The sequence below is a fragment of the Bacillus rossius genome, chromosome 1 (assembly GCF_032445375.1).
Source record: "Bacillus rossius redtenbacheri isolate Brsri chromosome 1, Brsri_v3, whole genome shotgun sequence".
Taxonomy (NCBI): domain Eukaryota; kingdom Metazoa; phylum Arthropoda; class Insecta; order Phasmatodea; family Bacillidae; genus Bacillus; species Bacillus rossius.
Window position 1 is genome coordinate 42,045,778 of NC_086330.1, and position 13,391 is coordinate 42,059,168.

A 13,391-nucleotide genomic window follows, 5' to 3' on the forward strand; every position below is an offset into this window, starting at 1 on the left:
ATGGTAACAGGTAGGTGGCATAGGTCAATGTTTTGGTCATGAAACAGTACTTTGAAATACTGCAACTCCTCTGTTTCGTAGAACTGAAGAGCTATGCTGTGCTTCTTATGACCAAAAAGAGAACCATTTGTTTATATCAAAAAAATAATTACAACTGTAGTTGCTCATTGCACAAAAAAAAACATGACTCTTAGCATTTTCTGTTTGGCATTTGAGTTGAAGTTTGTTATACATCAAGTCGTCTAGACACATTTAGGTTTCTAGCGATGAGTGTGCATTTGTGCGAGACGAAGCAATAATACAGATCTTCCCTGATGTATCAAAATTGTCACCCCAGCCTTTAAACTCTATGCAGATTGAGTGACTTTACTCCGAATTTTAAGTGCTCGCAGCACACTTCAATAAAGGAAATATCTTGGTTAAATAGCCCACTAAAAAAAAAAAAAATTGACAAGCTTTATATTAAATTTTTGTGTTTATAAATTTTGAAAATGGTACCTGTAAAGTGTATTTATTCACAAACTATGTAGTTAAAATATGTATGCTAATAGGAAAAAAATTATAGATTAGACATTGCAGCGCTTTACTTATTAGTTATTAGGTAAGTCATGTGCTCATGCTGGAAGCAGCCATGGGTCTGGAGCTTTATTATTGCAAATTTATTTCATCTCATTGTTCTCAATCTGGGCCAAATCACTTGTATCCCACCAAGAAAATATGGATTTGTTTATTTGTTTCCCAGCAGAGTTGTAACAGCATTTATTTCAAAAATGATAAATTTTATGGACATTGCAGTGAGCTGGTGGGTTTCCTCAGGATACTTGTCGTCGTCGCCCCCCCCCCCCCCCCCCCCCCCCAAAAAAAATCCATTCATTCTCAATAAGGAAAAAAAGTGATTGTTTGAAAACATAGTTTGGAATTCACCAAAAATTTGGGAATTGAATTACAAATTCAGAACCAACTTTATTTTACTCTCACCATTTAGGTCTTGAAATGACCTGAAGATCATTATTGGAAGATGTTCAAAATCAGAAATAAATAAAATAAAAAAAGTACTCGCAAATAGCTAAAACTTCAAATAAATATTATAATTTAAAAAAATTAATTTGGTGGGAAAAAAAGTTTTGAGCTACAAACAGACCACCTTGAAAAACATATGTACCAAATCTCACGCCTCTAGGTCTGTCTGTCTCTCTCTCATATATATATATATATATATATATATATATATATATATATACAGTCAAACCTCTATCTATCGTTTTTCAGGGGACCAACAAAAAAATTCAGTAGATGCGGACATTCAATAGATGTGGACTTCACTCTAAGAATTTTTTAAAAATATTACAACCTCAAAATTAGTGTCAGAAATATATCAGTTACTTATCATTAAAGTTAATCAGTTGAAAAATAAATAAAAATGGAAGCATTTTACTTAATTCAATTTACACTTGCAAAAAAAAACATACGCACAATAAATCTACATGGAAATTAAAGTCTTTTTCAATATCCTGAAGTCTGAAATATGTTTACTCATGTCATCAAATGTAGAGCTGTACTGAAGAAGCCGATTTTGCCAATATTTAGTTGAATCGGCATTTCTGCCGACTTCCGATACGCTTGTTAATTTTCGGCCGATATTACTGAAAAACGAGAGAGACTGCCATAACCTAAAAATCCACGATTACCCATTTCACTTTTCGTAGTAGTACTGCATTCTTTCAGATCACATTATTTCTTCGCAACATGTGCCAAACGTACATATAAAAATTTAACATCCTTTTTTTCAATAATGTTCTTTAATTTTAATGTCATAAATAAATACATTACCGTCACGGTAAATATACATCTCTGTTGTTACGGTAACTGTAGTGCAAATGTGGTAACTATCGTGCTTCTGCAGTAATTATGGTATCGACAAAGAATCTTTAGTTCTTTTTATGGTAATTATCTTAGGATAACAATTGGGTTTGTACTGTAGTTATGGTACATCATCCATAATTCTTCGCAGGTTGTTGTTCATTTGTCTTTTCTTCATATTTACGTGCTCCATTACTTGGTTGCAGATTTAAGGTGATTTTTACTACTGTATACTATCGTTACTGTTTTTATGACGGTTTCATTCTAAGATATGGTTATTTCTGCAAAATCTTTATGGTTAAACGATCATCTATTATAATTTATAGTGATGGGACCACATATTTTGTACGATCAATGCGGACAAAACGATAATTCGAACATCTGTACAAGCGGACTTTTTTAACCTTAGTTGTATGGCAATTTTACCGGGACCGTAAAAAGTATACGATAAACACGGACAATCGATACATGCGAGTTCGATAGATAGAGGTTTGACTGTATATATATATATAGGATGACTCTCCTGTGTTCTGATTTGGCCATTTTTTTTTTAACACTTCAGTTGAAAACTAACACTTAATACACTGATATTAACATATGATTTAACAAACAAACCATATTAACTTAAAAAATCACAACATGAAAAAACTAACAGTATCTGCAAAACAAAATCATTGAGGTTACGTTACATATACTAATTATTTTTAATACTTTTCATGCCTGCTAGTTATTTTAACAGCTATAAGAAATACTTAATTAATAAATATGTACCTACAAAAACATATAGTAACAAAATGCTGACTCCCATAACTTTCCGTGCAAATGTACTTTGTAGAAACAATGATGTTGCTGTATTAGATGAAGTATCGCCAAACTATCAACCTGATAAATATTACAGTACACTAAAACAAGCATAAGCCATTATAAAACAACCTTTATTAGATAATATATTGTATATGTATGTGTTATACTGAAACACTTCAATTATAAAAATATTTAACTGCAATTTGTATTAAGAAAACTGGGAAGATTCACAGTAAACAATGAGCATTTACTGTGCTCTGGCATCAGCTTTTATAAGTGTTTGACCAAGCGTCACAAACTTAAATACACATGGTGTCAGGATTTGCCGATTAAGATTCCATCTGTGGATATTGACTCTCCCATGGCATATTTTATATATATATATATTTTTTTTTTGTAGTTCTTTGCACACATACATAGTCAATGAATTCATTCGTTGATCATTGTTAAACGATAAATACTGTACGGATGAGAAATCTCCCGAGAAATGAATAAATTTCTTGAGTATTTTACACATATTCCTGAGTAATTTCAGGTTTTTACGAATTACCCAACTGTCACCCTGCAAAAGTAAATAAACTAAAACCAAGTAAAAAAACCCAGCTTTATACTTTACAAATAAAAGTAAATTTAGTATGCATCAGCATCATATTTCAGGCAAAATAATACAAAATTTATGAGGGAAGGGTTAAATAAAAGTATTTTGCAAAATGTAAAATTTGTTCTGTACATATTTACATTCAGGGTACAGTTTTCAATCTGTTCACTTTAAAGCTCACTGGATATTTTTTAATAATGTACACCTGACATCTCTGTACTCTGTATTTCAAAATTATTAATAATTTTAAGAAGGTAGTCTGCATGTTATTGGGTTGAAAAAAAACTCTCAGCATGATTTCCAATAGTTTTTGATTGTAGCATGTATAAATAAATACTCTTGGTTTGTATTTATGTCAATGAAATACAGCTTAATTAAGTGGAATTTAACCTTTCGGCTGTACTTGGCCTAAAACTTCTGATTTCAAGACTTCTTTTACATGTTTAGGCAATTTAATTCTCTTTCTTCTGCGCTTTTGTTCAGGCTTCTCAACATTTTGGACTGTCTTTTTCTTCTTCTTTTTACATGATAATGGGTTAGGGCCTCTTTTCTTCTTCCGTTTCTTTATAGTTTCCTCCTCTACCAAACCGAACCTTTTCTTGAGATTTTTTATTGTTTCCTCCTCATGCTGCCTGACACCAAACCTGAAATATCACAAACACATCAGACAATGTTTAAATTACTTACTAAAATACCTGAGCTGTAGAACTGTACTTAAAAATAGTCCTGTTACTATGTTGGCTGTTCCTTGAAACCTTAAGGAAATAAAACAGCCTTGTGAAAGTCTCACATTTCTATAAGAAACATGTTAAATCCAGAGGTTATGTGTGGGCGTCGAGTAGTCTAAAACTACTAGCAATTTTCACCATTATCTACAAACCTTTAATAGAGGGTAATAAAAATTTGGACGGCAAGACATGCCATTATGTCAACATTTCTCATTGAACTGGATACTGTTTTGTCGTTTTCTTTTACATCTGCGAAAAACATCTCTACTCATCAATCAGCACAAAAAAAACTTTATAATTATGCTACATGTTAACTCTATGTTATGTCACCAAATATGGCTGCTTATAGCAGCACATAGACTACTGAACAAAAGCGGGAACCAATCCACATAAAAAACTTATCTTAACCGCCACTAAAAGAATTGCATATAAAAATATTTTGTAACTTTGCTACACTGAATCTGAAAATGTAGAACTGAGAGAGAAAAACTGTTTGCATATTGGAAACCAGCACATAAAATAAGAGTCAAAAGCAGTTCAAAAATTGCAGGCACCAAACAAAATAAATTTTTGTGGGGCTGTGATATTTTTTGTTGTTAACAGAAAAAGCTATAAAGCAATACGATGATTCAGCTAAAGCCTCCATTTCTCTAGCTGATTGAAACTTTGTTGTGCATTATGAAAAAGTAGATCTTATACTAATTTTCTACGGATGAGCAAATACTCAAATTTCTGCCTATCTGTCATAAGTCTGTTTTATAAACCAAACAAAAATTGACTATACATGTTTACATCACCACTAAATAACCAGCAATACCAGTCTGAAAAAGAAAAATAATATACAGTACACTCCCTATTTAACGCGGTTGTCGGGGGACATAACTTTTACCCGCGTTGTTGCATAACCGCGATGTTTCGATGTGACCAAGGTCAAAAGGCATAAAACACCACCTGTGTTCTAATAGGTCGGCAAGCACGCACAGTATAGACGGCCCGCCTTTGTGCGGACTTTGCATCCGCAGTTTTCACTAAACGCGGGTGAAAAAATAAAAATAATAAATTTTAAAGATAAATATTAAATGTTGAATTTTATTTTTTATTTTTCCGCATGCCGCGCACAGTTTGTCGCACGGCCTACGAGCGCGCCACACGCCGCCATACACACGTGCGGCACACAAGCTGCTGCCAGTCTCGTGGTGTCAGCCACAGTATCTGCTTCGTCTGAGTGTCCGTAACAAAGTAAGTGCAGTGTGTGCGGTTACACACGATTCTGTGGTCAAAGTCTTCTAAATAGAAAGGCCATAGTAATACTTCAAACCGAATATGAATCGCAAAGTACCGAGTTTGATTGACAAAATAAAAATTATAGATTTACGTACTTACAGATAGCGTGTCTTTTGCAGAAGTATGCAGCAGATACGTGAAAAACGATTCTAGCATTCGTACAATATAAAATAAAGAATCGTCTATCGTGTAAAGTGGTTAAACTTTGTTATCCATGCTTACAGTAAATTATAAATGGTCACACGTGGGATACAAAAATTGCGCCAAAATAATGTTAGCGCAATCAGTGGCGCCGTATTAAAAAGTCTGTTAAACGTTGTCTTTACTTATTCCATCAAACGCTGTGTCGAGTTGCTGAGTGTGTGTGGCTCGGATCGGCAAGTGTTATATTCCCCAGCCTCTGGTTAAAGGTCGGGAGGCCGCTACAAATAAACATTTCCGGGGCTTGTTTACTACCTCACGGCAAAAGTGGTACAGTATGGTTCACGTAAGTATTGGACCACTGGGAATTCCTCGGCAAAGATTAAAAATACGCTAGCTGATTTACTTTACTATTTAATGTTAAAACATTATACCAAAGTAAAAAGATGAACGTGTATAATACAACGAATAATATTACGTCTGTAGGTTCAAGTTGTAACAAAACATTTATATGTCTCCGCTTGTCAACACACGTGACCACGAGAAGTGTGCAGACGGAAATGAGTGAACTACTCAAGGTCACCAGACTTCCCCCTTTCGGCTTAATCGCCCCTCTCATCACTGGCGCTTATATTACACTCCTCCCGTCTACCCGGGTGTCTTGGTCGCATATTCTCGGCTCGCCTCTCCCCTCCCAGTGCTTGCCGTCAACCAAACCTATCCAAAATCAATCCCCAGCCGAGTCACGCTGGATAATGTCGCTGGACGGTGGGCTTTATCGGGTCCCCTGTCCGATGCTTTATTTGTGGGTTAAAAAAAAATGTTAAGAACTAGTGTTTCAGAAAATAACACTGGGCTGGATTGGACCATAATTTGAAAACACTACAAGATAGAGGAATAATGTACGGAGATATCTTGTTTAGAATTTCACTGCGGACATTTTCTACGCCTAGGCTTTTTTCTGCCCGATGCTTAGTTTGTGAGTTACAACGCAAAATTATCCTAATCGGCTGTCAACCATTTATTCCATTATTATTATTACAGTAGAAACTCGTTAATCCGTGACGCGCTAATTCGGGAATCGGATAATCCGGGACGATTTAAAAGTGCAGAAAAAAAAGAGAAGTAAAAATTGTCAGCGCTTAAAATTAACGTCACGCGGGCCGGCGGCCGGCAAACACTGCAAGCCTTCGCATGGACCGCCAAACTCTGCAACGCTGTTTGTACCGACCCTTTGTGTCGTCCCCCTTTCAGCTGTCACATTTGTCACTCTTTAAACTTGAGGGGGATGTCCTGACTTCTGCTTCCCGTCTCCCTTTGTTTGTTTCCACCCGCCAACGCACGGCAGGCGCCTGGCGAGTGACGTGTCTGGCTGGCATTCGGCTGGACGAAGTGGGATGGGGGAAGGGGGGGGGGGGGGGGGGCCGCTACCCAAAATTTATGTGTGCAAGTTCAGCACGATCTTATCTTTCTCTCTTCGGCTGTTGTAAATGACCGTGAACTAATGGCTAGGCAGTGCCGTATTTTTTTAAGCCGAGACTAATTCTAAGACTGTGAACGGATTATCCGGGTTTATTACTTTTTTTTTTACAGGATTTTAATTATCCGGGCATCGGCGGGTCCCAATTAACACGAATAATGGAGAGTTTACTAATTTTTATCCATCTGCTGCCAAGGCGCAGTAAGCCTCGGTAGATATTACGTCACATGACCTTGGCCTTAACCCAGCTGCACGCCGGTGTCTGAGAAGCTTGACAAGACCTTACGGACTTTTAATCACTAGTCCGTGAAATTCGGTAATCCGTGATTATCTCGGTCCCAACCATCACGAATTAATGAGGTTCTACTGTGTTATTATTATTATTATTGTTCATTTCTGATTGGGGGACATAGTTTGACCCGCGATATACCCGATTCCGCGATCTATCGGGGCGCGGTATACCGGGAGTTTACTGTATTTAATTTCATCATAAAATTTTGGAAAAATACATTATTATATATGAGTTGCTAAAATAATATAGGTATTTGTTTGGACTTCAAATTAATACTCAATGGTATTTTTATCCTTTACTTTTAATTAATTATTGGTAAAAATCTGATGCAGATTATTAAAGGTACATTAATCTGTAGTTAAAATACACACTTTTTTAAGACATTAAGATATTAACTACATAGCATGAATAATTACTAACAAGATACCTATTGTCAATTTCCAAGTGTTTTCCAGGTTTTGAAGACACCTTTTCAATTCCCTGAGTTTTTCCCATTTTTTCAGATTTTCCCTGTCAGTAGGAACCCTGCATCAGGATCTCTGTACGTTCTGTTAATAAGCAAATGAATAATGCAAACAATGACAGTCGCTGAATGGCAGAGAACCTAGCTTTAACAACTGCAGATAATATCCTAGACCACTAGGATGCAGATGACTGGAATATTCTTGTCTCCTGTGAACTCTTATTAGCGGGGTTTCCCTTGCATACGCAGCCATCACCTTGATAATGGCTGCTACTCAAGTCTCCTCTAGGAACCAGCAAAAAAAATTGTAAATAGTTATACTTTAAGATGTAATTTAATCATTAAAGTAATAAGTGGTACCTATATAGCAACTTGGTACAATATCAGTAGAGTTAACTTATTGCTATTTAAATACCATCCTTGTTTCTTGGACCCAGTCATTATGTAATGCAAGATTTTAAAAGAAAAAAATTGGCTTATGTTTTCAAACTACTAGATATCGGCAAAACGTTAGCTGCCAGCAAGAAAACTTCAGAGGTCACGGCGACCTGAAGCCCTGTATTTGTAAAGCCCTGTAATACCTGTATTGAAGTTACTGTATAATACAACCAGAGACTGCATGGAGGACAAACTCGGTAACCCTACAGTTGTCACAGCTGTATTTGAGTGGGAATAACAATAATATATGCAGAATTCTAAAGGAAAATATCCAAAAATAATAAAAATAATCTCCAGAAAGAATAGGAATGAAGACAAGCTCAAATTAAATCAACATTAAAACAAATAGGCTTATCCAATACAATAAATAAGACTTTTTAATACTGGTTGATTTAAGGTGGGTCAGCTGTATTCCAAACATTTATCAAAAATGCCACGTTCCCTCAAAGCAATTAACTTCTATTCTACATATACTTTAGTATTTTGGTTGAGTGATTAGTAAGACTCACAAAGCCTGGGTGTGTGATGAAGCAAAGCTTGTGCTTGCATCTGACGGAGGCTGCAACACTGGGGTTTTCTGGTGCAAGTACAACACTGGAGTGCCGGGAACCCTGCTGGCCAAAACCTCCAGTTCGCGGTCTTGAGTCGCCAAGATGTACCTGAAGACATGTTCAACAAAACATCAGCAAATATACCTAGTACAAAAATTACTTTTTCATAACAATAAAGAATTCTCATTCTAGCCAAAACAAAAGTTTACCACACAGGCATTTTAAACATCTTCACAACAAACCTCTGTTTTACTATTGAATAAAAAGGAGTCCCTATAATGGACCCCACTGGCACCAAGCGCATAATTTTATACCCATGTCACACCTGTGACAGGTAAAAAGTAAAAAGAGATTATTAATATTTTCATTGCTTCTAAGTCATGATTTAAATTGTGTGTTAAATCAGCTAAAGAGTGACATATATATAGGGGAGAGAGATAGAGATATAGCAGGAGATATAGATATATAGAGAAAGATAAAAAGATAGAGAGTGAAAGATATAGAGGGACAGAGAATTAGAGAGAGAGAGATATGTTTTGTATATGTTTATCTACTAACAAAAAATTAAAAAAAGAAAATTGATTGAGACATTGCAATGCATGCCAGGCATTAGCTAGTATACTATATGATCAACAAGTAAAAATGAACATGCATAAAATTGCTTGGTTATACAACTATACAAACAAAAACTCCACTGTAACAAATGCATAAAACATCAAACCTTAAAAATAGTTATGATAAAAATTTTTTCTTGAGCAACAATGAGCAATTTACCTGCTGGTGTTGGTTTCGCCCAGCATGGACAACAGGCATGTCGACCCCGGAACTGGCTTCTTCTCATGTCCACACTTGTGAATGCCAAACTGCTTCACGATCAGCATTGCACCAAATACAGCGGACCCTGCAAATTATGATAACATCCACCACATCTAAGAGTATAAAAGAGAGAAGGAATTTTAATAGCGTACAGAGGACATCAGTTTGACCCCGGTCCGGCCAACTTTACTTTTGTTAACCGTAGTTCCCACAAACATCACTCCAGGCAAATCTTAGGTGGCCACTGCCAATTCCTTTTCCAATATCTTGGTTTGCGCTGTTGTGTGTTTCCGTCTCCAATGACCTCACTGTCTACAAAACATTAAGTCCAAATTTCAGGAAGGTACCTTTTGTGCAACACCAGATATTTATTTTAACTTCATGCACATGACACCTAACTCTGTCAAAAATGACAATAAATGTACAGTGAATTACATCAATTTATAGTGAACAAGACTCAATGCTGGCTGATCATTGACAAGTACACTAAAGATGATGAAGGACATTCAACCTGTATACTCCCTTCCCCCCTCCCCCACTTCCACCGCTGTCACATTCTACGGCCAGCAGTGCAAGTGAAGTATTATTAACACAGGCTGCTGTGACATATTATACTATGATGCTGCCAAGAATTTTGGAACATTATTTAACTTTGAGCATAAGCTCAAGCCAGATATGTACAACATACACATGTTGCTTACTACTGACAATTTTTTCTTGTAAGCTTTAAGAAGTCAAGTATATATTTCTAATCTCACTGGTAAATGCACCAATAATAATTTTAAATTATTTTTAAGCAAATTTCTGTTTTTTCAGACCATCATACACAGGATGGTTGCACACTTCATAACTGACTTCAAATACAACATTATACAAAGATAAAAAAAAAATACAACCATCTTTAATGATAAAAGAAATTGGATGCTAAAGCAGCATACACAATTGTTATGAACAAAACCAATTATATTCTTCATTTCTAGCATATACTTGGTCATGCTTGGAAACTTAACTTTATTAGAGTTAACTCGAAAAAAGCTCAAACTGTCTAAAAAAAAAACTATAGTGAAATACTTCAGTAATACAGCATGAAATAAAATGTTATTTAAAAATTAACCAAACCAAAATAAGGGAAAATTTTAAACTTTAAAAATATAATATCTGGGCTACGTACAGGAAACCAAATTAAGTCCTACCTATTACAAATTTTTCATCTAGATTAAACGTTGCCAACCAAGTTACAGTTTTTGTCTTACTGTGGGAGTTATTGTTCTAAAACAATTTAAATTGAAACAATTATTTACAGTTTTCTGGTTTTGAATTCTCACACATGATGTTTTGACCATTTGAGTGACATGAAAGCTGCTGAACCCAGATGGGAAAAGAATGAAGAAGAAACAGACGAGCAGAAAGTAAGGCAGAGTTGGATGATGAGGATATCACATGGAAAGAGATAGAGAAAGAATGGCAAAACTTCAGGGATGGATGAGCTAACAAAAGAAATTATTAGAGCAGCATAAGAATACAAAGCCTAAGCTCATAAACATGATGGGCTAAATGTTAATTTTGAACCATTTATTTTTTGCTAATCATCTAAATACTTTAATTCCTGTTGGTACATCAATAATTATAGTAGCTGAAGTGGAATATGCTCAAGTGTCTACATCTATTCCTACTGTGAATATATGATGGGCTCATACTATAAAACCTAATAAACCAATAGCAGCTATTGCAAAAATTATTCCTAAATTACCAAAAACTTCTTTTTTACTTGCAAAACACCTAAAATCCTACATTCAAATAAAGTAAAAAAGCAACACCAACCAAAACAAAAATAATCAAAACAAGAAAAGGAATATATATATATATATATATATATATATATATATATATATATATATATATATATATATATCAAGAAATATCAATACTAACTAATGTTATAAACAATATAAATAGATTCTAAATCTAATGCACTTAAATCTGCCAAATTAGCAAAATAATAAAATAGACAAAATGTTTTAATTATATGATCGAATGAGTACATATCGCCCGTCACTCTCAATTTAATTGAAATAAGTCGTAACAAAGTAGACGTACTGGAAAGTGTATAGGAAAAATCAGTAAATCACAGTTGTTAAGAAAGGAGACAGGAAAGGATATGAGAACTATAAGGGGATCACTTTGATGTGCCACTGTAAAAAGGAGTATGAGAAGACCTTGGAAAAGAAGATAAGAAAGGGCATGGAAGGAAAATGGTTTGAGGAGCAGCATAGGTTTAGAGAAGGGAGGTCTACCACAGACCTGAATTTTGCCATATGACAACTGATTGAAGAGTAGATATGAATTTGGGAAGGATATTGTAACGATATTCCTGGATGTGAAGGCATACAACAGTGTGGAAAGACAGTGCATTTGGCAAGTTATGGAAGAAACTGGGAATAAAGAAGAGTCTCCTGAGTTAACAATTAGTGAGGAGTACGTATACGGGAAACAAAAGCCAGAAGTAGTGTGAGAACTGTACGAGGGATGACGAAGTGGTTTAAACAAGCCAATGGAGTGAAGCAGGGTAGAGCATTGTCACCATTGCTATTTATAATAGTGGTGGAGAGGATTAAGAAGAGAGCCAATGAAAAGATTGGAGAAGGAAAGATGAAGGCCATGCTATTTGTTGACATTCTCATGGTGAGTGGAGAAAAGGAAGATGATTTGGTAGAAAAACTAACGACATGGAGTGAAGAAGTGAGGTATGAGATTCAGCACTAAAAAGAGTGAAGTGATGGTCATGATGAACAAAAATGGAGTAAGGAGATGCATTGACTTAGATGGTGTTGATTTAAAAGAAGCAGGAAGGAATCTTCCAGAGTCTAGGAAGTGTATTGGAGGGAGGGGGTAAAAACCAGGAGGAAATAGTAAGCAGAGGACAAAAAGGGAATTCATTCTACAGGTGTGTGAGATTTGGTATTGAAGAGGGAGGTGCCATTAAAATGCGAACAAGTGTTGTACAACACCTACCATGTGCCTATATTCACTTATGGAGCAGAGGCTTGTACTATAGACAAGAGTGATGCTGGATTATGTTGGCAGTTACGAGGTGAGGCAAGATCAGGAATGAGATGGTGCAAGCAAGAGCAGAAGACAGGACTTGAATGATATCATTGAAAAAGCAAGACCTGGCCACAGGCTGGAAGCAGTTGATGATGAATAATTATAAAACACTCTAATGTAGTATTGTCTACGACGAAGACATAACTTGTTATGATGACTGACAACGGCATCACGGAAGTGTGACATGTCTCCCAACATAGTGGTGTAATTTTGCAGATCTGAGTTTGCCACACCAGTTAATATTTTTAACATTTCAGAGGACAAATACCTAGCTAACTAAAAGCTGCAAAATTCTACCCGTATGTTTATGCCATATTAAAAGAAATATATTTACTTACAATGAGTAAAGAAAATTGTTCATTCAGTTTTTTAACATATTCAGCAAAGCCATTTTGAATTATTTATTGTGGAATGATCCTAAGCTATGTAATTACATGTTATTACAGGAAACCAATGCTAATTAAATATATAAATACCTAGAAAAATAAATACATAGTATGTATGAATTCTATTTTAATATGTTATTTATGTTCTTGTGCAACTAATTAGTTTATTTCCAGGCACAAATTTTGTTTTGAATCACAAACATTTTTAATTATTCTGAGTAATGTTTGTTTAAATGTTTTTGTTCAAATCTTTAATGGTTTTAGACATTCTTTGGAGACTCTCTACTTTAGTTATTGTCCAGCAGTAAACCTGTACTCACTCTCCACTGCCGTTTAGGCCGCCATGCCTCAGTCTATCCCTAGTCTCACGCATCATTAGCTGCTTCAATGTTAGCACACCTCACATTAACCGCACCTTAATGCACGTACGGTTTCACCTCTCCCG

The 13,391-nt window shown here is 35.4% G+C and overlaps 1 protein-coding gene across 1 annotated transcript in view; it reads right to left on the minus strand.

Annotated features, from left to right (window-relative positions):
- Nucleotides 1–3,555: 3,555 nt before the first annotated feature.
- The window catches only part of LOC134535089 (rRNA-processing protein UTP23 homolog), a 37,137-nt gene continuing 27,301 nt past the window's right edge, over nt 3,556–13,391 (minus strand). The window contains exons 3-5 of the mRNA XM_063373959.1: nt 9,414–9,540; nt 8,598–8,747; nt 3,556–3,906 (exon numbers count right to left, since the gene is read on the minus strand). Coding sequence (XP_063230029.1) covers nt 3,648–3,906; nt 8,598–8,747; nt 9,414–9,540 — 536 coding nt within the window. The 3' untranslated portion in view covers nt 3,556–3,647. The remainder of the gene's footprint in view (nt 3,907–8,597; nt 8,748–9,413; nt 9,541–13,391) is intronic.